A 26,109-nucleotide genomic window follows, 5' to 3' on the forward strand; every position below is an offset into this window, starting at 1 on the left:
AATAAATAATAAATAATAAATAATAAATAATAAATAATAAATATAAAAATATAATATAATATGAAAACATTTATATAATATAATAATTTTGCTAAAAGTGACACAAACAATATACTGTGTAGTACAGTAGCAGTTATATACTGATCACATGACTGCCACCTACAGGACTGGAGGATAGGAAGTCGCATGGACGAGTATTCAGATGTACGTATTTCACTGTGTACCTAATGAAGTGTCTAGTGGCAGAGCGACCAGAGATCATGTTCAAAGTAGTAATATGATGATAAGAACATCACCATCATCATCATCACGTTGAGTCACAGCGAGATGACCCGAGGCTGGAGTCCCAACACAAAGCTGCCTCACATTGAAAGCGGCAGTGAGTCACTGGCATCTAATTACAACACTTTCGGGTAAATTGTCTCATGTCTGTGCCAGATTATGACGACCACATTCGCTTTTGTAAATGTGATCCACAATCATGCAGCTTAATGGAAATGTATTATTCATACAGAGACACTTTCACTGTTTGCATTCGGAATAATAAATTAGTCTGCTGTCATGATCGAGCTATTTTCTGTATGTTTACTTTGAAAGACGCTTCATTAGGTACACCTGCAGCAAGAGAAATTCATTGAAAGGTCTGCTAAGATGCAAAACGTCACAGCAGGGGTCTGAAACAAGCGGCCCGCAGGCCAAATGTGGCACGCAGGACACTAGTTTGAGGCCCCCGCCTTGATATGAAAGTTTAATGTTGATATGGATGCTGTATGGTATCATGTACCCAGAAAAAATTATTACGTTTGATTAATGTTCATGTTAAAGGTTAAATAACTGTTAATAGTTATCCTCCCTATCCGTGTGGAAGTGGTAAGTTTTTGGCTATTTAAGTTTAATGGAAATTACTTAAAGGCTACCGTTTAGGTCGCTAGCTCTCTAGTTTGCGAGTTAGCATGTGTCTCAAGACCGTGCAGTTGCGCAATATGTTGTAAATAAAAAGAGTATAAATGTGACTATAGTCGTGTTTTGTCATGTCTACAGGGCTCTAATAATGCTTTGTTCATTTTAATCTGAAAAAAATCATTTGTCTACCCACCAACTATATGTGGTTTCTTAAGTTTTTATTATTTGCCGTTTTATTATTATTATTATTATATTTATTTATTATTGATTGATTGATTTTCTTTATTCTTGATTTGTTTATTTATTTTTCATCTTATTTTGTGTAGAAAAATAAAAAGTAAGATATTTGAGAACAGTGGAATGTTTTATCAGAGCTTTTCTTGTAGAAAATTGGAAGTAATTTTTAATTTTTTTGTTTTTAATAAATGCGTTTTTTTTTTGTTTTTTTTTTTAGAAAACCTGATGCGGCCCATTCTCACCCAGACCCTAGCTCCAGTGGCCCCCAAGTAAATTGAATTTGAGACCTGCTCCACAGTAATGTGTCCCTAGACCGTACTTATGAGCACAAAACATCCATCATCACTTTGCCACACTCACTAATAACTACTACTAAATATGAAAGTGTTTGCCATATTTAAGTTTAGCCATGCTGTCGCCTGCCCAAACCAGTGCTGTGACATCAGCTTTCACAGTCCTTCCTTTTAGTAGTTTCTAAAAACAACTTAGTTTGAAAACTCTAAAGTGTCGTATTGCAGCACAGTGGGAGGCCACGAGGAGAGTCAATAAATAAATACATAGCATGTAACATCACTCCATTGCTGGTATGGATGACTCACTGCTATTTTTATAAAATACGGGAAGACAGCTTACTCTCACAGGACACAACATTAGGTACACCTGAACAATGGCCCATTAAGGTTTAGTGTTGCATGTGCCGGAGATGTCATATTGAGGATCTTTGACTTGGTGGTCGGTCCTTAAAAATGGCAACCTGTCATACGGAGGATCTTTCACTCGTGATTTTTCAAGTAAATCATTAAAAGATGGATTTTTAGGCGGTTCTAAAAACAGCAACTTGATTGGAAGTTCTCTGATCCGTGTTTTTGTAGGAAATTATAAAAAATTGGCATCCAGTCATGAGGTTCTTTGACCAATATTTTTCTAGTACATCCTTAAAAACAGCAATCCATCATATAGACCATCTTTGATTAATTTTTTTTTGCAGCAACAGATTCCTAAAAATAGCAAGTGACTTTGTCATATAGAGGATCTTGGACTTGTGTTTTTAGGTTCTTAGAAATATCTACCTGTTTTAGAGGATTTTTGACTTGCATTTTTGGAGTAGACATACTCAAAAACAGCAGATCACTCTTGTCATATCTTTCACTAGTGTTTTTGCTGTAGGTAAACACAGCATCTTGCATAGAGGATCTTTAACCAGCAGTCAAAACTTAAAATAATAATCTGTTGTACAAAGGATCTTTGACTTATGTGTTGTTGTTTTTTTTTTTGTTTTTTGAGGCACATTCCTAAAAAGAGCCAGCAACTTTGTAATAAAGAGGATCTTGGACATCGTCAAAACTCATTTCATATCGAGAATCTTGGACTTGTCTTTTCTGTAGTAGGTCCTCAAAAATAGCAGAGAACAACACACTCTTCCATGACTTAGCAACAAACATTATCATGAAACATCTGCTGAGTCAGCACATATGCTCCCATCCACACTTCAGTGTATTGGCTGAGAGCAGGTTGAGCGCATTAAGATGCTCAAGTTCCTGCAGCCACTTGACTTCCGAGTGTCCTGACAGTGATTTAGCACAACCATGCAGCACACACACACACACACACACACACACATCTCAGTGATTCAACAAGGATGGAGACAAGTGGAAAACTAACTCCAACTCACCAGCTTTGAGGTTCTGGTGTAAGCTGCTGATGAAGTGCAAGAGAGAATCCAAAAAAGGTCCCACGGTCGCCCAGTTTGTGCAAGGTGTGAGTAGTATCCAAGTTGAAAGTCCACACGTGGGTCAGCAGAGTCCACAGCAGCCAGAGGACGCTGGTCTTTGGAGCCTTAAGAGGACATCCAGAGGGGGAGAGGGAGTTCCAACCAGCATGTCCCAATCCTAGTACGGCTTCCATGGCCTAAGAGATGAAGATCTTCCAGTGAGGCCAAAAGAAGAGGAAATCCTGCTCCTCCTGTGGCGGGAAATCCTCTTTTTGTTGCTGTTTTTTTGGGAGGTGCAGTCCAGTGTGAGGACGCAGCAGCAGGCTGGGAAAATGTGCTCCCGGTGGATAGTAGTGCAAGTGTGCAAGCAATAGGCGCCTCCCCCCCCTTCTCCATGGAGGACAAGTGCCTTGAATAGACCGCTCACTCCTCCCCCCTCTCCATCCTCACACACACACACACACACACACACACCCTGGCTCTCAGCTGACAGCAACACTCAAGAGACCGCTGCCAAAATACCAGGCAAGGTTGTCAAGGTACTTGGAGGCCATTGGATAATGGATATACTGAGTGGGTGGAAAAAGATACAAATATAAATAAAAATAAAAATACACCGCACAGTTTGACCTGATAGGTTCACACGGTCTAAGACAAGGTTAAACTCATTCAGTGGTACTTTTTCATATACTTACAAATGAACAAACTGGGACAATTATTAGTCTTACTGGATATTGTTGCTTTTTTCCCCCATTTTTATAGCTTCCATACTTTTGTTATTATCTAGGCTTTCAAAATAATTATTAATTATTTACTAATTTGATGTAGGTTTCAAATTTTTTTTTACCCAGTTTCATTTATTTTAGTAATGTTTTAGTTTGTTTAGTTAGTTAGTTTGTTTGTAAGTTATTTATTTACTCTTTTGCAATTCATGTATTTATTTATTATTGTCATTTATTGTTTGTTTTTATTTTTAATTTGAGTTACATGTTTGTATTTATTTGAATAATTAATTGAATGTAATAATTTACAATGTATTAATTTATGATTGTTGTACTGATTGATTGCATTTTTTTTGTTCATTTTTGTATTTTTTGTATTATTGTTATTTATTTAATTTAATCCATTCTTGTAATTTTCTCATGGTTGCTTTAGTCCTTTTTTGTATGTTTTGTTCATTTTAATTAATTAATTATATTTCTGTATTTCTTACATAATTTATGTCATTTAAGTATTTGCTATTTTATTTATTTGTAATAGTTTTATAAATTTTGTTTTATTTGAATTCCTTTCAGTTAAATGTTAGTACTTTCTCTACATTATTTCTTACCTTTTAATGAATTAATCATTACATTTTTTTCATTTTTATTTCATTCAGTCCAATTTAGATATGTACTCAATGAAAAACATACTGGTGAGCCATACTTATTTTGTAATTATTCTTTTTTTATTATAATTTAATTATTATTATTTTTAATTTGTGTTTTTTTAATAATAATTATCATTGTATTTTAAGTGGGTTTTTTGTTCATTTAATTACAAATGTAATTCATGTTCCTAAAAATGTCCATCATATGAAAATGTCAAATTTTGAGGGGGAAAAAGGTAATTATCACTGGAGGAAAAATCTTAATCATAATGAGTTAATGTCCAAAATTGCACATGAATAGTGTCAGACCAGCCACTCGTAATTACGAGGACCCATAATATCACATATTTCTGGGAAAAGGTCCCTCAAAATTTTGTACTATTTTTTATGTATTCCCGCGGATACAGCGTACATCATATCTAATATCTAATATGTAAAATGCTGCATTATAATACAGTATACATTATCATGACTGTGAAGTAAATGTATGATACATGAGAGCATTTAATGGGCCTCATAAGAATGGACTGCGTGGGAAGTCCCAAATGGACCAAGATGTTTAAAAGAAAAACTTTCCCACACAAACTTAGTTACAATGTCATTTTCACAGAGACTTCATATCATCAGAGTACACTATCGTTTATACTATCGTTTATACTATCGTTTATACTATCGTTTATACTACAGATCCTGCAAGAAGCAAACTGGTGTCCAAATGTTGCACATGATGCTTTATAGCATGCAACAGTTGAAGGTGACAGCTGCCCCATAACAAGTCATCAGGTGGCGCAAACCCAGCAGCTGCAGCTCGGAAGCCCTTGGAAAAGTCAACATTCCCTCCTCTCGCGGGAACTCTAAAAGTCACATTTTTCTGTGCACTTTTTGGCCTCTCGGGACTATCTAATCCAGTCCAGATTATCTCCCTAGAGGTTACGTCTTCATCTGTCATGTGGAAAATTTACTTACATTATTATGCAATAGGGTGAAAATTTGCCAAAAATGTGCACCCCTAAAACCTGTGCTGTTGTTTTTTCTAACAAATACAGGGTGGCGCTGTTTTCAATTTGATAAATCAGATTGACTTGATATTTCTCACACAGCTCAATAACCAACTGTAACTTCATGGTTTTCAGGTAAATCACCACTAAATTTGGTACAAACCTGTAGGGGACACAAACATGTGTGTGGAAAGTTTCTGCTAAATTGGTTGAAAAAACGGGCTGTACGTTGGTCCAGTGATTAACACCCAGGCCTCACAGCTAGAAGACCCAAGTTCGATTCCCACTACTGCTTATCGTCACAAGGGTGGCGAGGGATGCTGGAGCCTATGCCAGCTGACTTCGGGCGAGAGGCGGGGTACACCCTGGACTTGTCGCCAGCCAATCACAGGGCACATATAGACAAAGGCGACCTATTATGCTCATTTTTCACCCCTTTGTATTTAGTTGTGGACTCCTATAGAGGAGCTACAAACAATAACCAGCACAGAAAGCTTTCTACTTTTTTCCAGAATCTTCACCTGTATTTCTTTGGATTTCATACTTCACATGAAAACAACCATCCATCCATTTTCTATGCCGCTTATCCTCATGAGGGTTGCAGCATGCTGGAGCCTATCCCAGCTGTCTTCAGGCGACAGGTACACCCTGGACTGGTGGCCAGCCAATCACAGGGCACATATAGACAAACAACCATTCACACTCACATTTTGGAAAATTTGGAGTCGCCAATTAACCTAGCATGTTTTTGGAATGTGGGAGGAAACCGGAGTACCCGGAGAAAACCCACGCATGCACGGGGAGAACATGCAAACTCCACACAGATATGCCCGAGGGTGGAATTGAACTCTGGTCTGTGCGCGAACCACTCGGTCACCGTGCAGCCTGTAAAAATGATCCTATATATTAACTAATTAAATGGGATCTGATCCAGATTGTGCATTTACCCGCAAATTTCCATATTTCATTTTGAACACAATGCTACATCACATTTGAATTTTGTCCAATTCAACATGTAAATGCATCATAGCTGCAGCATCACGGTGGAAGCGACGTGAGGAAGTCATTAGCAGTCAGAGCATCACCTCAAGGAGAGATCTTATTTTAGACGTGAGGCAGCACATACGGCCAGGGTCATTTTTCCTGTTTTAGCCCCGTGTACCTTCTTCCACAGTCAGCACTATTACTGTATTGATTCATGGACACTAAAAGACGAGTGGGAGGAGGGCGGGGTGGGGGGGGGGTGCTGTAAAAGGGAGTGGTGCTGCTTATTATGGGATTAAATCCAAGCACGTCCGTGGTGGCTATTTTACTACACTGGTTGCCTCAATACAGTGCAGCTGTTTTCTCACGCGTTTTGGGACATTGAAGGGAAAATAAAGAGTTATGAGCTAAGTGTTGTACAAGCCGGATATGGAGTGCTGCAATGCAACACTGCAGATATTCTCAGGGCATTGCATCAATCTTCACTGGACTGTTCGGGTTGTCGTAGAACACATGCGAGCGTCTCATGTGAGCAGGCTTCATCAGTACATCAGACAACTTGAACAGTCCATGACTTTGCAGGGTTACTCGAACAATATGACTTTTTTCACTCACCTTTTGCCAAATTGTTGCACTGTCCACCAACCTTGTATCTTTCTTATTTTTTGTGTGGCTATGGTTTATACACGTCTTTGTTGTCTTTTTGTGTGTGTTTTGTGTGACGGCATTGTACAAGAAATGCACGTAACGTAAAGTTCCAAGTTTTTTCTCATAACTTTACAACCTTATTCTCGAAATCTCAGATTATTTTAATACATTTTTGTAACAGGGGGCGGCACGGCGGTCTAGTGGTTAGCGCGCAGACCTCACAGCTAGGGAACCAGGGTTCAATTCCACCCTTGGCTATCTCTGTTTGGAGCTTGCATGTTCTCCCCGTGCATGCGTGGGTTTTCTCCGGGTACTCCGGTTTCCTCCCACATTCCAAAAACATGCTAGGTTAATTGGTGACTCCAAATTGTCTATAGGTATGAATGTGAGTGTGAATGGTTGTTTGTCTATATGTGTCCTGTGATTGGCTGGCGACCAGTCCAGGGTGGACCCCGCCTCTCGCCCGAAGACAGCTAGGATATGCTCCAGCACCCCCGCCACCCTTGTGAGGAATGAATGAATGTTGTAACAGGCATTTACTATGAAAAAGGGGGGTACTGTCGTGAAAATTACTGATGTAATTTGTTTGTGCTCAGCTGCTCTGTTTTGACGCCACATACTAAATAAATGCTTGGCTGAAGCAAAAGGAAAGTTTGGTTCCTTCCTAAGGAGCTATGCTCTACTTTACCCCGGACACGTGTGACACGTAATGTTGCGACATTAAAGTTACATAAATAAAGCTGTTTTAAACAGGACGTTTTTTTTTTTTACTTTTTTTTTCTCCAAAAATTCCTCGCCTTTCTGATTTTCTACATACCTTTTTTTAATAGGATTACTCATTAATTCATTTTCTACCACTTATCCTTATGAGGGTCGCGGGGGTACTGGAGCCTATCCCAGCCGCCTTCAGGCGAGAATTTTCACCTGTATTTCTTTGTATTTCATGCTTCACATGAAAACAACCATCCATCCATTTTCTATGCCGCTTATCCTCACGAGGGTGACGGCATGCTGGAGCCTATCCCAGCTGTCTTCAGGCGAGAGGCGGGGTACACCCTGAACTGGTGGCCAGCCAATCACAGGGCACATATAGACAAACAACCATTCACACTCACATTCATACCTATGGACAATTTGGAGTCGCCAATTAACCTAGCATGTTTTTGGAATGTGGGAGGAAACCGGAGTACCCGGAGAGAACCCACGCATGCACGGGGAGAACATGCAAACTCCACACAGAGATGACCGAAGGTGGGATTGAACTCCGGTCTTCTAGCTGTGAAGTCTGCATGCTAACCACTCGACCCCCATGCAGCCTTAATAGGATTACTTTTGTTTAAATATATTGAATTTTCTTTGCAGGATTACTAGTATATTCTCAAATATTATGCCATTTTTGTGAATATTACAACCTTCTTAAAAAACAGTTTTTGCATAAGATGAGAACTTTAGTGGCAACTCTTTCCATATAATGTTGGTTGAATTAAGAATTGGGCATCTTTAAGTTCAATACAATGTAATGGTATTTAGATGGATGGATGGATGCAAGAAAAGAAACATGTGCCTCAGCATCACAGTTATGTTTTCAGTGCTGTGAGGTAAAGACAAATTTACAAACACAAGAAAATCTGAGTAAATGATAAGTGTAATGTTTTGAGAAAAAAAGACAGCAGATAAGTCACTTGATGCCATAACTAACTGAAACGTCTTGAACAGTGTTGAAGCTGTATTGTTAGCAAAGTGGCAGCAGTGACCTCTAGTGATGGTTTCTATGAATCGCAGGAGACGATTGAGCACATAACTTCAGCTGTTTTTTTTTTAATATATATATAAAAAGCCTTAAATAAATGCATTACTAAGGGAATAAAGTCAAAGTTAAGTGGTATTTTTTTAAATACAAATTCAAATTTTGCAAGGAGGGGAAATATCAAAATAATAAAAGTTGCAGTATCACAAGAACATTTCAAATTCGTGAGACAAAAGTCATAATATAATGAGGAAAAATGTCCATCCATCCATTTTCTACCGCTTATCCTCACAAGGGTCATGAGCGTGCTGGAGCCTATCCCAGCTGTCTTCGGGCGAGTAGCAGGGTACACCCTGGACAGGTCACCAGCCAATCACAGGGCACATATAGACAAACAACCATTCACACTCACATTCATACCTATGGACAATTTGGAGTCGCCAATTAACCTAGCATGCATGTTTTGTACCCGGAGAAAACCCACGCATGCACGGGGAGAACATGCAAACTCCACACTCTTGAGTGGGGAATCGAACCTGGGTTTTCTAGCTGTGTGGCCTGCGTGCTGACCCACATGGTTTAGCTGGGTCTTGAGTTCTGTCCGTACCTCCAGAAGAATTGCATGGACTCTGCCATTAATCCATTTCATTCGATGCCCGTCGACCCTCCCTTCACCCACCCGTTAGACCAGGGGTGGGCAAACTACGGCCCGGGGGCCACATCCGGCCCGCCAAGTGTTTGAATACGGCCCGCCCAATCTTTCCAAAGTATTTCATTTAAACTCAACATACAAGCTGGCATCATGGCCTGAGCCAACCTTTTGATGGTTTTATCAATTTTGTTTTTTGACATGGTGACATTTTGACAATTATTATTATTATTATTATTATTAGATTATTATAATTATTATTAGAGCTATTATGATTATTATAATATTATATTAATGCTAATTATTATATTAATTATATATAATATTATTGTTATATTTGCATATTTTACATAATAATAATATAATAATTATTATTTTAATTTTAATGTAATTATTATAATATTTTATTATTTTTAACATATTTTAATATAAATATAAAATAATAAATAATAAATAATAGCAGATTGCATGACAATTTTACAGATACAATAATACCAGGTGGACTGTTACGTGTAAAATATATAGTCTGCCCCCCCCCCCCCCGTAAATTTTGTCATATCAATGCGGCCCGCGAGTCAAAAAGTTTGCCCACCCCTGCGTTAGACTTTGGACTTGAACGTTTGGATTCTGTTTCTTGATTGGTTCTCATCTTCATGTTTTATACCCTTATTTTCTTACACTTCCTGTTTTGTTTCACAGTTCTCAGTTGCCTTCATTTCGACGTATACATGCACCTGGCGCTAATTTGAGTTTCCCTTATTGAGTTCAGCTGGTAGCTTCTTTGTTTGCTGGTTCATTGTGAATGTTTTGGCTGTTTTGGATGCATGTCTCCTCAGAGGTTTGATGCTGCACGCTACATTATCTATTTTTGACTTTTACCACATTGGAATGAAGCTCCTGCTATTGTGAGTACCTGCAACTTCTTGTGGCTAAATTAAAGACTGTCTTTGCATTCTGGGTTCACAACCATACGCAGCTCTGATAATTAAGATTTGAACAGATTTTTGTTTTTTACTTTGACAATAGTTTAGGGTGCATGAGAAAGAAAAGCAAATGGTCATTTATTAACACGTATATTCCCACAACACAACAGCAACAGAACCAAAGTTGTCATAGCGGTAAGGAGCAAACTGCTCATCCAGCATTTATACCGTTGATGAGTTCATTGTAAACAAGTGTACCACACCAAGAGCATTTAGGGAATACGTCATACATGAGTTCAAGCATCAATGTAAGAACATACATGAGGGATTAAGATCAGCTCATATATTGTGTATGTTTCCAAAATGACATTTCAAATGCCTCCACATTCAAAATGTGATAAATGCAGGTAATCCAACTCATGTGTGCATGAACCCATAAGACGGGTTATAAGGAGGCTGCGGATGCTGACCAGGATGAGGAGGCACAGCAGGCTGTGGATATGCTGGAGGAGCTGAAAAAAAATCAGTTTCTATAAATGGTGTCAGAAAATATGTAAGGGCCATTCCACCGAATAGGTAACATTTGAAATAAAATGCTGCTAAAAATAAAATAAAATAAAATAAATAATGAAAAAAATAAAACTGCTCAGGTTGTCACAAAATCTCAAGAGATGATTTTTTTTCAGAAAAAAATGTCCCTGGGACAATAATACATTAATTACACCATAAATGACAATGAATTTGATAAGTTCTCAAAATATTGCCATCTGCTTCCAAACAAGCAGTAGGAGGATTCACATTGGTACACTGAGGAAAAGACAGGAAGCAGAACTGGAGGTAGCAGAGATGAGGATGCTGAGGTTCTCATTGGGAGTGACCAGGATGGATAGGATCAGGAACGAGTACATGAGAGGGACATTACATGTTAGAGGCCTTGGAGATAAAGTCAGAGAGCCCAGGAAGACCAAAGAGGAGGTTTATGGATGTAGTGAAGGAGGACATGAGGGTAGTTGGTGTGAGAGAAAACAGGGTTGGATGGAGGACATTGATTTGCTGTGGTGACCCCTGAAGGGAAAAAAAAGCCCACTAAGAAGAAGACATTGGTGTCAACATGTTTATTCTATAGAACAATAGCATGAACGGAGTGAACTTTTTTTAAGTCATTGGCTTTTTTTCAGCCAAGAATCCAACATTGGACATCCCTATTATTCTTTTACATGACGTTACACTAGGCTAGGAGAACATTGCAGGGACGTAGCGGCTAACAAGTATAGGAAGCTAATTAGTTAGATGCTCCAATTTACTTACTTACTTTTACTTTTAAACAAAGGGGAGAAGAACAAAAGTCCAAATACTTACAACTTCCATACAGTAATAATTCCATAATGTATTTTTTTCATAACATAATCTGATGCCAAGTGACCATCATACTACATACAGTATAACTTCTCTTTTAATATTTTTTTTAATACTAGGCCATGGTAAAGCACACAAAACTACAATCATAAATTAATAATTTTTTGAAAAACGGCCAAATAGTGATGTAGCAATATTGGAACCGTGATATAGCGAGTGATGAGTCTATTTACTAATTCAATGCTAAAAACTCACTTGTTTTATTTTGAAAATTACAACATGCAAATTGGGGCGGCACGGCGGTCGAGTGGTTAGCGCGCAGACCAGGTAGTAGACCAGGGTTCAATTCCACCCTCGGCCATCTCTGTGTGGAGTTTGCATGTTCTCCCCGTGCATGCGTGGGTTTTCTCCGGGTACTCCGGTTTCCTCCCACATTCCAAAAACATGCTAAGTTAATTGGCGACTCCAAATTGTCCATAGGTATGAATGTGAGTGTGAATGGTTGTTTGTCTATATGTGCCCTGTGATTGGCTGGCCACCAGTCCAGGGTGTACCCCGCCTCTTGCCCGAAGACAGCTGGGATAGGCTCCAGCACCCCCCGCGACCCTCGTGAGGAAAAAGCGGTAGAAAATGAATGAATAATCTGATGCCAAGTGACCAGAATACTACATACAGTATATAACTTGTCTTTTAATATTTTTTTAATACTAGGCCATGGTAAAGCACACGAAACTACAATCATTAATTAATAATTTTTTGAAAAACGGCCAAATAGTGATGTAGCAATATTGGAACCGTGTTATAGCGAGAGATGAATCTATTTACTAATTCAATGCTAAAAACTCACTTGTTTTATTTTGAAAATTACAACATTTTGCACAAATTCAGTGGAATGGCCCGTAAGAGTGGCAAAAACAACTGACCAGCTTCCATGTATGCAGGAGGAGGTGGTGCTGTGGGCATGGTGGGGCCTCCGTAGCCGGGCTGCACAGGCACAGGCTGGTAGCTGGGATGGGATTGTGGGTGCTGAGCCGGACGGGGAGGCTGCTGGGGTACAGCGATAAAGGTGGATGTTGGCACATCTAGAAGATAAATGTGAGATTCCAAGTGAACGACCAACAATATTTTGTAGAAAGGTGAAATAGTGTAAGGTAAAAGGCGGTGTCTCACTTTGACGTCGCGTGTTTTGCCTTTTCCGGCACTTTTTGTACAGAAAGCAGCATGGAGCCAGGAAGCAGACGCATAAACCCACACAGAAGATGAAAGGAATAACCGAGCCAAGGATACTGCCCACAATTATAGCAGTTTTGCTGTGTTTCTTAAAGCTGGACCTGCCAGGATACACAGACCACATGTAGATGCTGAAGTTACATTCTGTATGTTTCAAGAAATAAAATGTATTTATTCTCATAAAATTGGTCTTGATAGTCTTTTATAAGTGACCTGATATGAAAGGCGACCTATTATATAATTGTGGACTCCTATAGAGGAGCTACACACAATAACCAGCACAGAAAGCTTTCTCTTTTTTTCCTGTATTTCTTTGGATTTCATGCTTCCCATGAAAATCACGAGGATCACGGCATGCTGGAGCCTATCCCAGCTGTCTTCAGGCGAGAGGCGGGGTACACCCTGAACTGGTCGCAAGCCAATCACAGGGCACATATAGACAAACAACCATTCACACTCACATTCATACCTATGGACAATTTGGAGTCACCAATTAACCTAGCATGTTTTTGGAATGTGGGAGGAAACCGGAGTACCTGGAGAAAACCCACGCATGCACGGGGAGAACATGCAAACTCCACACAGAGATGGCCGAGGGTGGAATTGAACCCTGGTCTTCTAGCTGTGAGGTCTGCGTGCTAACCACTCGACCGACGTGCAGCCCAGTCTGATCTGTATTCATTGTAAATATTCCACAGGGTGACGCCATATCATGCTGCCTTGACAGTGATATGGTGTACAGTGTGTGAACTGTGAACCATGAATCGAACATATAAACATTAAAAAACATTGTTAAATAACATTGTTAAATAATACAGAACATTTAAGCCTTACAGTCTTCCACGAGAGAAAAGTGCATCCAAATGCTTTCGCTATTGTGGTTGTTTTGGGTTTCACACAATGTGACGTGATTGTATTTGCATATCTAATAATGAAAAAAACAGCTGTTCATGTTAATGAACCGTTCAAAAGAACCGATTCGTTTGTGAACGTCACTACAATAACATGCAATATAGCCACGGAGATAGGAGATGAGTGGAGCTGTCTTGTGCTATTTCTAGAGGAGTTTTCACTTGTTTTTATTTGGGGGAGCAAGCCATTTAATAGGGGGGCGTTGCCCACCCTTGCCCCAGTTGGGGAGCTGGCCCCGTATTCTAGTAAAATTACAACTTTATTATGACTTTATTTTTGTAAAATCTGTCCTGATTTGTCACACTTTTTATGTTGTTGTTTTATTTTTAGATTTGATGGCCCTGAAGCTACACTTTGGTCTCACGATATCCAGCCGGAACTTCTCCACCTAGCCCCGCCAGCTCAGGCTCCAAAGGTAACATCCCACGTACCAAGAGCTGACTGGGACCCTGTTTTCTGCTACCACATGACCCCCTTTTGGCCCCTTCCATGAGTGGTGAGCAGATGGGAGAGGGGACATCTTACCTCATCTGATTGAGTGCCATAGATACACCTCGAGCTCCCCATCGCGTCGTACCTTTGAGCCTGGTTGCAGAGGGGGGCCCCAGTGGCCCGTGTCTGTGTGAGGGGAAAAGTAAGTCCATTTATTTAGGTAATGGTAATGGTTTTATTTCATTTGAACATGCATCAGATTAAAATTGAATGTATCACATAATCAGTTCACAGTTCCACATGTCCAAAAGGAGTAGGAAGAAGCAAAGCTTATTAAATCCTACCCCTCCATCTGGTACTTTTACAATCAGTAACTGTTACATTTGTTCACTTCCTGCTTTCCTAATATAATTTTTTTTTTAATTTTTAATTTTATATTTTTTGTGATATGACCATACAATGACATAATGGGTACCATAGTAAGTGTCAATATAGTATACATATATATAGCATATGATGACTGGTTTTCATCCTTTTATTATCTTGCTTATCATTGGAGTCTATTTGGGTAACACTTGATCTGGTCCCTAACCTGGGAGCTGCTCTCTTTAACGCAGTCAATAGTCAACAAAAAACATCAAACTATGCCAAGCAAAGATCAAGACGGTATACTAAACTAATCTTAAAGAGAGGTTAACATGTAAAAACAATTTAAAAAAGAAGTTGTAGTCATGTGATGGCCATATTCTTAAGTGTAAAAAAAAATGTTAAGCACTGGAAAAAGTAAAAATAAAACAATCTAGGTTAAGTATGACAGTAACATGAGTGGGTACATGTGCTACCTGTCGTCACAACCCTCCTGCTGCTCTCTAGTTAGCTGCCGTGTGTCGTCATTGCAGCAGTATTTAGTGTGACAACTTCCGCAGCAGTGCATGCTGTCACATGCAACGCCATCGCGATGGACGCCGCTGTCATCCCAGTAGCTTGTACAGTCCTCAGCTGGAAGACAAGTCAAGACATGACCAAGAACACCAAAGACGTCGCTGGACGAAAAGCCAACTCACCCCATGTAGTTGGGATCAGGGCCACACAAGATACAAGTAGTACAATGGACAAGACGACTGACACCATCACTGTGAAAACACACTAATACTGACTCTACTGTTGCCGTGTGTGTGTGTGTGTGTGTGTCCCACCCATTAGGCAAGTCACCAAACAACATTCCTGACTTCATTGGGAGAAAAGGTTGGGTGTAATTAACGATACTTAAGCAGCTCAGTCATACTACATTTTGACATACAGTACTTAGTTTTCTGTGTTTATACTATAGTGTTTACACTACAATACATAACTCACACTTATTTTTCACTTTTCCTCAGTACCGAAAAAGTTCCATTTCTATGATTGTGATGTCAGTCGAGTCGCACGGTACCTAAATGATACTTATTATTACATTACAACATAAACTTACTTTCAAAATAAGATAAAAAAAGATTAAACACAACATAAATAAGGGAACAATATGTTTTTATCAAGGCACAAATCCTTCTAGTACAACACATCCCAGGCCCCACTTCCCACCACCTCAACATAATTCAACCTTTTACAGCTACTGAAATTAAAGCTGTCATTTAAGAAAGAAAGGAACAGGAGTTAGTTTATAGCCATGTTTATCTTATTTGATCATATACATTCCATTCTCTACAGAGAACATACTAAATCCTTATTTCTAAAATCACAAATACTTAAACTTGCAGATATAGTTGATCTTCAAACAGCTAAAATAATGCACAAGGCTAAAAATAACCAGTTGTTTGCTAAATACAAGGATGAAGAGTCTTGAGCCAGTCATGATGTGCTATATATTTCACTATATTGACACTTACTATGGTACACATTATGTCATTGTATGGTCATATCACCTTGTACTTCAGTACGAAGTACATTATTAAAAAAAAAACTTTAAACTATCATGGAAAGCAGGAAGTGAACAAATGTAACAGTTACTGATTGTAAAAGTACCAGATAGAGGGGTAGGATTTAATAAGCTTTGCTTCTTCCTACTCCTTTTGGACATGTGGAACTGTGAACTGATTATGGGATGCATTCAATTGTAATCTGATGCATGTTCAAATGAAATAAAACCATTACCATTACCATAATGTGGTGTACTTTTTTCTAAATGGTGCACCTGATGGCTTTAACTTTGTCTTTTCCATGTTTTGTTGACACAAAGTGACTGCACTATTATTATCATTTCCTAAAAAAATTCAATTAAAAGTGTTTTACTTTTTTTTTTTACTTTATGATTAACCTGAAGGCTGAGCAGGCACACAGTGCATTCTTGTGCTGCATGTAGTGTGTATTCTGTCCACTATGGGAACATGACAGAAAATAATTGAGAATCACTGAGTGACAGTAATAGACCCAAATTTTAAATGACTCTTCATAACTCAGATAACATAAATGTGAAAAGCAGAAGACACATGAATACATATGAGATGGTTTTGTAATTTATTGAACTGACTTGTGGTCACATTTGACAGGAAGTAACTCTGCAATCTGTATGCATGACACACAAATCACACTATGATGCAACTGGAATGACAAAATCTGTAACAAAAACAACCAGGAAGTTGCACCAATTCTACTTAAAAGGCTCTTGCTGGGTAGGCTTTAAAAAAAAAAAAAAAAAAAAGGTCACTTGAGCGAAACCTATTTTCAAGTAATTGCGCTCGACAGAGCACATGCGCACGCAGAGAGAGAGAGGCAGAGAGAGAAAGAGGCATATTCTGTGCACAGCGGAGGAAAGATGCACTTCCTGACTGGTAGAATATATGGCTTGTTAAAAAGAAGTCAAACATAACCAAATAATCACCACCTGCTTAACAATGTCAGTTATAAACGCCGATACACTTTCCAAATTGTTGAAACCTTTGCGGCTAAGAAGGCACAGCAGTTGCGAGTATGAGGAAGTAAAACAAACCAAAAAAAACAAACGCCACCTTTGGTTATTCTTGCTGAGAGCTACCAATGAAATTCAGGTTAATTTGCATCCAGTTGGAACAATTCAAACATGATAAACACAAAAACTAAAGCAGGACCAAAGTGAGGAGTTGGCCAGCTCAAACAACACAATCAACATCCCTTTTTTTTTTTTTTTTTTAAACCATCCTGCGAGGTTTTCACGATGTTACATAAAACTATAAATATCTCCCACCAACACTTTTAGCCTTTACCTGTGGGGGTGCCGCAGGACTTCACTTAGGTGCAGCAGCTTGAGAAAAACGAAGAAATACTGCATTATTTTTTATGCCAACTTCAGCTATGTGTTCTTTGTTTAAAAAAAAAAAAAAAAAAATAACATAACCTACAGAAATTAGTTTGGCCTTAAAAGTTTTTACGCTTTTCCAAATGTTGATTTTAGTAGTTATGTTTGTGTTGCAGTGTTATATAAAGAGTCAATTAACGTTTTACATTTATTTTTTCCACTGCCCCAAGCTTTGAAGGCCTTATGAAGACAATGTCAAAAGCAAATGTATGCTAATAATAAAATAAATGCAAAACAATCATTTTACATTCTGCCAGAATGGATATTAAATAGTACTGCCAGACGCTTACCAATGCCACAGACAAACAAGCCATAACAGAAGGCCTGGTGATACATACTACAGCAGCGGCATTGTAAATACACATACATTACACAGCCATCGTCCTGCCTTTGACAGCTAAAAAATGAGCTATTGTTATGTATTTGACCACTGGGGTTGGTGGAAGAAACTGAAAAATGCAACTGGGATTTGCTGTAGAGTTGCCAGTGTACTTCCTGAGAACTCTGAGAGCAAGCGCACAACTCTCACTCCGACATCTGCGCTCAAGGCATGCAAAGGATGATGCATGATCCTGTTGCGCGTGCATGTGTGTTTGTATGTAGCATGGTAAAATCTAAAAGTGTAACATAATTTCCCCCGTAGGGATGAAGTTCATTGCAGCACTACCAATGCAGGCGCAGCCGTGATGAGAAAGGCCGTTATCCAGTCTTGGGTGGCGGTGAGACAAAATCGGGGTTGTACGCGGGCTGAGCCAGGTAGTCCGTCTGGGCAGGTGGAGCGTTGGATTGCAGCTGCACGGGAGGCGGCTGCAGCGGGTAGGAGGGTTGGCCAGGGGTGAATGCGGCTTGGCTGTAAGGCATTGGGTTGGGGGGGTACACGGGACCCGCTGGACACGGCAAGGAGACAAGAAAAGAAAACACATTAGAATTGAGTGACGATAATGTCAGCCACGTTGTGACATGAGCCACAATTACACAAGTACTGATTATGCTTTGTATATTGTAGCATGGATAAAGCTACAGACTTAGGCACTAAATGTTGCTATTATATTTATAGTGAGGAATAATCTTATTTTTGTGTTATCATTTAGAGGCCTGCATTGTTTTTAAAACCACACAGACAAAACTTTTTAATGCTCTTGTGGGAAAACACTTTCTGTTTACATGTGCCCTTCTAAATAGTGGCGGTAGTTGTAAGTAATAAGTATATTGTTGCCACCATAACTTAGTGTTTATTGTGCACGTGAATCACTATGTAGGCGAGTACATCCCCTCACATTTTAGCATTATAGCTTCTAAAGGGACCATTTACTATACACAGAAAGTGAAAATACACAGCCATTATTGTCTGAACAGCTTCAGCTAAAATGAATGCCTTGTCATTATAACTGACTTTCCAAAGTTCTGGTCAGTGTTTGGTGTTGAAGAAAGTAGTTATGGTACTAGTTTCTGGGGGCACAAAAATATGCGTTCAAAAGAGTAATACACAATCACAAGAAAAGTGGTTGGACATCGAGCATCGACCGGTTCTGACATTCCGATTCCGGTGCCTATATTTGGTGAATTGGCCAGCAGCATAAAGCCAAACAAGAACACATGTCAGGAAAGCAGCCAACAAATGATGATGATTCAAATATCCAGCTAACAAAGTAATGTGTACTTTGGTTGAGTGATATTGCATAATAATAATCTTTCCAAAAACACAGCACTTTCTCAACAACATCATCCTTGCTCATCCACATTGTTTATAAGCAAAATACTGTTATGAATCACAAGCTGACTAATTCACCAACCAGTCCGGACATGTGGACACAATCGAAGCTTTAAAATAAAGTCCACTCACTGGCTTCCTGATATGTTGGCGGTGGTCCCGGTGTGAAAGGCTGTGGTCCCGGGTGTGGCATTGTCGGCATGGGTTGTGCCCCGTACCCCTGCGGTGGCATGGGCTGGTTACCGTATCCTGGCTGGACCGGTACAGGATGGTAGGCTGGATAGGGTGTCGCCTGGTAAGGGTGGGATTGCCCTGGCGATGCTGTCGGTTGTCGGGGGTAATGCTGAGGGGTGCTGGTCACCACTGTGGTGTGGGTGGTGGTTGCAATCACAGCTGCATTTAAAAACAAGGAGGAATGATAACTTTAGAGCACAATTGCAGTTTTGTTTGTGGAACATTAAAAATATGGAAAAACACACTTTTACATTACTATTACACATTTTTATCCCAATTTTCCATATAAGAAAATAGTAAAAGTGAATTCTACAATTATGCAACTCACTACCAAAACAAGTAGATTAAAGGACTGTTAAGTATTAAGTCTGGAAGGGGGCACTAACACTTTTTCGCACTGTTATATATTTACAGTATATATATATATATATATTATGAATATGCATATGTATTATACATATAGAATATAATAATCCTAATGAGAAAAAATATATATATATACACATAATAAATTGAATATTATGAGGGGTACATAATCCTTTATGTACCCTTTATATCCTTTATGTTTTGATGCAGTCGTTGTTTAATATAATTTTAGGAATACACTGCAGACCAATTAAAAAATGGTGGATATGGCTTCTGGCTGGACTTTCGCCACTCCTGCTGTAATACGTTAAGATATTATTATGAATAGAATGAATACATAGTACACATTGAAGTTCCTCTTGGTAGGCTTAAAAAAACTGAAGATGGAAAAACGGTCATGTCAGTTGCTCCCCCACCATCATTTCTGGGAGTCATCCTGACCACTTCCTGTAAAAAAAAAATAAAAAACTGACACAGGGTGATTTTGAGAGTTCCCCTTGTGGTTGCTGTGGCGACGGTGACTCACACACGAGGTGGAGCTGACATTCCAAAGCACTCCAAACCTTGAAGTGAGTGTTGGCAGGAAATGAAAACGTGTGCAACATGACTTAAAGCCCCATAAATAAGATGACTTTCTCCGCTTGTATATCTGATAACCAGCATGACTGTTTGTGTGAGTAATTCTACTATGCACACATGCCCTTTGTCTACAATAAGTACAAGTAAATAAATACATAGCTAATATTTCTCCACAAATCAGGAAAATGTGTCTAAAAATGATACATTTCAGCTTTAGTGAGTTTTTTGTATAAAAAAGGTATGGTCAATTAAGATAAATTGGTATTTTTCATAGGACATTTTTCATCACTGGGAACAAATATGTTTTGAATTAAATTTTTTACAAATATCAAATTAGAAAAAACGAAATTGTCCCTGCGAGCTCTTACCTAACCTGCCCCACTCCCAAATAAACACAAAAATGTTAATTGTGGTGTTAATATATAGAGAAAGGAGCTAATTGATTCTAATAAAAACTGAGAATTATAAACCAAATTGTGGTCATGAGTCATGGGGTAGGTGAGCCATCAGAGCTCACATGACTCCCCTGGTGTTTTTTCTTCTAGACAAGTAACAGAAAAACACAGAGTGTGACTGTGAGTCATTGTAAGGACCCCAAAATAGCATTGTTTCACTTTGAATGGTCGGGCAACAACTCTCTGCTACTGCTGACGGATTAACTGGCAAGCAGCTTGAGCTTGTGGCATCTTTGGAATTCAGCAATGGGGCATCATGGAACTATTAAGAGCGTATGCCTTCCAAGAAATGTTTGTTGCAATCAGTATGAAAGCATTTCTGAAAGCAAAGTGTACGTAATAGAATTCCCATTTTGCCAATATTAAACATACAAACCAGGACGCACACACACACACATACACACACGTACACGGACAACATGGATGGACTTACGTCTGGGCTTGCGGCACATCTTGTACAGGCAGCAGCAAGGGCAGAGGCAACAGCTAATGAGCACCACCAAAGTAAAGACACCAACGCCGATCACGCTACCCAGCAGCGATGGAGAGCCCATCAGTTTGGTCTCCTCACTTGACAAGAGACAAAGAACAAAACAATCACATTGGTTTGTAGGCTGCAGACAAGAATATACCAAGAAATTAATATTTCAAAAATGTGCTATGGCGCCTCAAGCAACCCACACATCTCTCAAGTGTTGCTTGAGCGTTATTGTACTTTACACCAATCAGCATGCCATCTAACACTTATTAGTGGTCCTCCCTGTCACACAATAACTTTGGATAATAATACAGTAAACCTCGGATATATCGGATTCAATTGTTCCCACTGGTTTTGTCCGATATAAGCAAAATCCGTTATATGCGTATACCGGAAAATGTTCGTTTTACGCATATATCGGATTTTATCCGTTATAAAAAGGCACTTCCTTGACTATGTTTCCAATGTACCTGTACTGGGCAATGAAAAGAGACGTAAGGTAATGAGAATTTAACTTTATTGGACTCTGAGCATAACAAATTGTTAATTAAGCTAGGCCCTGTTACGCCCGTCAGGCCTACGTTATTTCCTACGTCATTCACTGCTGGGCTAGTATTATTGACGTCACTCACTTTTATATTTGTCCTAAATCTGGAGCCAGGAGAAAGACAATAGCCAGTGACATCAACAAGATTAGCATAACGTAGGCCTACGTGATCTTAACCTCACTACTGTTTTGGGATTTGGCCTCATGTAGACCTAGAGCCTACCCTTCCTGCCACATTCATTACACGGATGCGCAATGCCATGGGGGAACTTTCTTTGATCCATGTTCACAGCCAAAGCTCATACAAAGATGTTATAATCTTAAGCTTTGGCTGTGAACATGGATCAAAGATGGATCAAAGGCCACGATGCGGCCATCCGATATATGCGAGGGAAATTGGAACGGGACTGGAGATTTTGTCCGAAATAGGCGAAATCCGTAATAAAAAATCCGATATATGCAATGAATTTTTATTGGAAATGCATTACAGAAAAATTGGTTCTTTTTTATCTGTCCGTTGTGAGCGAATTTCCGATATATCCGAGGTTTACTGTATTAACCACTGTGCTTAACTCTTCTTCTCAGTGTCAGAGAAGCAACTGACAATTTGGAGTCATTGTGTGGTTCTGATAGTATTTATTTCATACATCAGTAGCTAAACTTTGACAAAACGCTATCAATAGCTGACAACAACAGTTAAAGCAAGTGGGTGTGCGTGTGTGTGTGTTACATCAGGCATGGCTTGAAATATTGGAGCAGGAAGGGGTCATGGTTATAGGGTTATAATGTAATTGTGACTGGGCTCCACATCACACGCAGGTCTTATGCCCAGGCATCAGATAAAAAAGAAAAAGAACAAGACAATGATGCGTCAACAGAACAATGGGTGGACAACTTTCTGCAACAAAGTGGGTGGATGTGGATCACATATATACATGCATTCCAATATTTGGCAAGAATAACACTATCATAAAGTTCACCAAAAAAACGAAACGTGGCATTGCTGAGGCACAAACGTCTTCCGCAATGAACATTTGACAAAAAAACGCAACCAAGAACGCATGTGTCTTAAGGAAGTGGGGGGGGGGGGGTAATTCAAGGCACTTGGATCTCCAACTACAAAATGTACATCAACTTATATTCACTGAATACTTAAGAACATCACCACCACAACAAGGAACTGAAAGACACAAGTCACAAAGACTTGACGCATCTACAATACATCTATTTTTTTCCAAAACCTTCCTTTCTTCCCACACAAAGTGAACACAATTTAAATGGAAGTCAACAAAATAGAGGACGTTTCAACATTTAACGTTTCCGTGTGAATGAGTTGTTCACTTAATAGTTAATGTACATGGAGAGGAGTAAGATTAAATAAGCTCTGCTTCTCCCTCCTCCTTTGTAACTTAGTGCTAAATGTAACTTGTTAAGCATTCATTCATTTTCTGCAGCATATCTGACAGAAATAAACCCACACCATACCATGCTATAGCATCAAAATGTGGGTGCATTTTATCATTTCAGTTTTGTATAGCGTATTATAGAGCGGTTCACTTATTTTTACACTTGCATGACACTTTAAAAAGTGTGTTGCGTGGCATCTACATCATCCCATCTATCATCTTTTAGAAATGCTACACTACAACAGTGCTATTATACAACGATTCACATGTTTTTACCCTTACTATATATAACAGTTGAGAATGTTCTATTTAAAATTATGTTAATAAAAGGTTTCATTGAAACATCCTTTAAATTTTCATTATTCATATGGGAAAAATATTAGGGTGTTCCACTGTGAATTACATCCCAATAACGCAAACGTTGATGACTACAGAACACTTAACTTTACAAAACAAACTGATTTGCTAATCTGCTTGCGCTACAGTGAACAACTGAGGCACTTCCAGTAGGTTGCACACACACCAGTATGCATGCTGGTGGTTGTGCACAGGAAAACCACAATTCCTGTTACATAAAGGTTCCGAAAGGTGCAAGGACAAATGCAAAAGAAAAATGTAAAAGAGGTTTCATGTGATTAAATTATAAGGAAAAACTAATTACCAATCTTCTTGACTATCCTCAGAAAAACGAAGGAAACTGTTGGTGCAGCACCGTCTGGAAGTGCAAATGCCACAGCAGAATCCGATGAAACATTGCTCGTACGGGTGATACGTGCCTGACAAATCCGTGTAGGATAGACAGGCTTTATCATCTGCTGCAAGAAACCAAAAAGACAAGCAACATGAACATCACTTATTAAAAACAACATATTTTGCCTTTATTTAGTCTCATTATACGGTGTTTATTGGGGGGGGGGGCTTCACAGTGGAGGAGTGGTTAGCATGTCGGCCACACAGTCAGGAGATCGGATGATCTGGGCATCTCTGTGTGGAGTTTGCATGTTCTCCCGGTGCGTTCGTGGGGTACTCCAGTTTCCTCCCACATTCCAAGAGCTCTAAATTGTCCATATGTATGAATGTGAGTGTGAATGGTTGTTTGTCTATATGTGCCCTGCGATTGGCTGATGACCAGTCCAGTGTGTACCCCGCCTCTCGCCCAAAGACAGCTGGGATAGGTTCCAGCACCCCCGCGGATAAGCGGCATAGAAAGTACCGGATGGATGGAGGGTTGCACAGTGGCTCACTGCTGCCCCTCACAGGTCAACCCAGGTTCTATGTCAGGTCGCCGTTGAACACATCGGTATGTGCACAACATAAGAATTTTAATTAACTGTATTATTTGTTATTATCCAATATCGGGGTTCGGTCACATCTAGACAACACGATAAGATTCTAAAAAGTATTTAGGTGTGAAGCAGCATCAAGAAAGAAAGACTACTTTGATATGGCAACAATGGTAGCATTAGCAACATAGGATCTGACCACCCAATTTACACAATACTATACGCGATACAAGAATACAGTTTAACCATGTCTTTTGTTGTAGCTGTCATTTTTGAACGCAGTTTCTAAAATAAATAATACTACGCAAACTAAAAGCATTGTATCCAATGACGGTGTACATGTGTACCTAATTTAATGTCCGGAAAGTAACGCCCATAGACACTGCTTGGGTAGATCTAAGTCAAATCAGTTGTTGTAAATCCAAACAATGTATATAAATGTCCAGAATGTAGACGATAATTTCGTTTAGGTTAACTAACGTAATTGACAAAGATAGGACTTGCAGATAGGATTGTTTTGAGGCGTCTTCGCGGTCCACACACACATACCGCTGTGAGAAAAACAAGAGCAAACGACGGCATACAAGCACGACGGTTTCTATTATTTGTTCATTTAGTTTATAAACTTACCCGATACACAGGCGGCCAAAATGACACAAAAGACCAAGAGGACAACACCGGACAGGCCTGACGCCATGGCGGCTCCTTCTTCTAGATGTAAGGCAGGAGGATTCTCACTCACACACTGAAGCAGCTTCCACAAGATCGTCTATGGTCCAACAAGTGTCTCACTCCGCTGCAGATCCGCCCACAATCCCGGTGACGTCAGTCTATCGTCGCACTGTGCAAATGATGACACGTTGAGCCATTTTTACATTACAAAATCATACCTTATTAGTAATCTGTCAAAATGTGAATATTTTATTTGGATTTTCTGGGGATATTGTGTTATTGCCATTGAGTGTATTTTTCAAGCAGTTTGGATGTGCTGATTGTACAAAATAGTATTCACCTTTAAAATAATAATCGATGTTCCTTACATGAACCTGTAATTGTCCTATAGGACGATAAAAAAATAGAACATTTAAATTCAACAGAGTATTGTATAAAAAGCGACAAACCTTAGCCACAAATGTAATTAAACACGGGATGGGACGTGGTTAGAGCGGTCCGCCGAGTAAATACTTCCCCACACGAACGTTCCTTCTCCTCACGATGGCAGCATTTCTTTCAGCTTTATCAAAGTCAACTCGACTTTCTTATGATTTATACTAGTATAAGTCATTTTCTTATCACTGAAAGACGCTATACCGGTATATAAAACGTAGTGCTAGGTTGCTGGTACATAATTCACACCGGAACTTTTGATAGGGGAGTAGTTACCACCCGGAAGGGTGAGGTTGAGGAAATAAGGTTTGTTGTTGTTGATGCCGAGAGTTGACTGTTATGTCTCACGGAGCGGGGAGTGTGATGTCCTGCAAAAGAATAAAGTTCGCTCCGGAGTTCGACACCCCGCTTCGGACTCAAGTTCTTCGGCGCTTCAAAATATTACCGAACTATACTCACAACCTCTAATTTCACATTTAAAACATAATTTACGATCACACATTTATCTTGATA

The 26,109-nt window shown here is 39.3% G+C and overlaps 3 protein-coding genes and 1 long non-coding RNA gene across 6 annotated transcripts in view; 1 reads left to right on the plus strand and 3 right to left on the minus strand.

Moving 5' to 3' along the window:
- Window positions 1-3,219, minus strand: part of itga7 (integrin, alpha 7) — a 33,528-nt gene extending 30,309 nt beyond the window's left edge. For 2 of the 3 annotated variants that reach the window (XM_058055249.2, XM_058055248.2), the window contains exon 1: window positions 2,813-3,218. In XM_058055249.2, the coding sequence (XP_057911232.2) occupies window positions 2,813-3,045 (233 nt within the window). In that variant the 5' untranslated portion in view covers window positions 3,046-3,218. Of the gene's footprint in view, window positions 1-2,812 lie in introns of all 3 variants that reach the window. The other variant, XR_009120067.2, reaches the window with a different exon arrangement.
- A 6,766-nt stretch (window positions 3,220-9,985) lies between these two features.
- LOC131106525 (uncharacterized) lies at window positions 9,986-12,967 on the plus strand. The gene is made up of 3 exons (XR_009120090.2): window positions 9,986-10,151; window positions 12,467-12,620; window positions 12,739-12,967. It is a non-coding gene; the product is annotated as an uncharacterized LOC131106525 (long non-coding RNA).
- LOC131106524 (protein shisa-4-like) lies at window positions 10,279-15,261 on the minus strand. Its single transcript, XM_058055681.2, has 6 exons — window positions 15,164-15,261; window positions 14,942-15,098; window positions 14,193-14,285; window positions 12,696-12,856; window positions 12,449-12,607; window positions 10,279-10,681 (listed from the first exon to the last, which is right to left on the minus strand). The coding sequence occupies exons 1-6, from the start codon at window positions 15,228-15,230 to the stop codon at window positions 10,587-10,589; spliced, it is 732 nt and encodes a 243-aa protein (XP_057911664.2). The 5' UTR covers window positions 15,231-15,261; the 3' UTR covers window positions 10,279-10,586.
- Window positions 15,262-16,596: 1,335 nt separating this feature from the next.
- On the minus strand, window positions 16,597-25,281 carry LOC131106523 (uncharacterized). Its single transcript, XM_058055680.2, has 5 exons — window positions 25,120-25,281; window positions 23,868-24,021; window positions 21,209-21,345; window positions 19,274-19,534; window positions 16,597-18,317 (listed from the first exon to the last, which is right to left on the minus strand). The coding sequence occupies exons 1-5, from the start codon at window positions 25,184-25,186 to the stop codon at window positions 18,130-18,132; spliced, it is 807 nt and encodes a 268-aa protein (XP_057911663.2). The 5' UTR covers window positions 25,187-25,281; the 3' UTR covers window positions 16,597-18,129.
- Between the last annotated feature and the right edge of the window lie 828 nt (window positions 25,282-26,109).

The sequence above is a fragment of the Doryrhamphus excisus genome, linkage group LG18 (assembly GCF_037039965.1).
Source record: "Doryrhamphus excisus strain RoL-2023G ecotype Guam linkage group LG18, RoL_Dexc_Guam_v1.1, whole genome shotgun sequence".
NCBI classification, from domain to species: Eukaryota; Metazoa; Chordata; class Actinopteri; order Syngnathiformes; family Syngnathidae; genus Doryrhamphus; species Doryrhamphus excisus.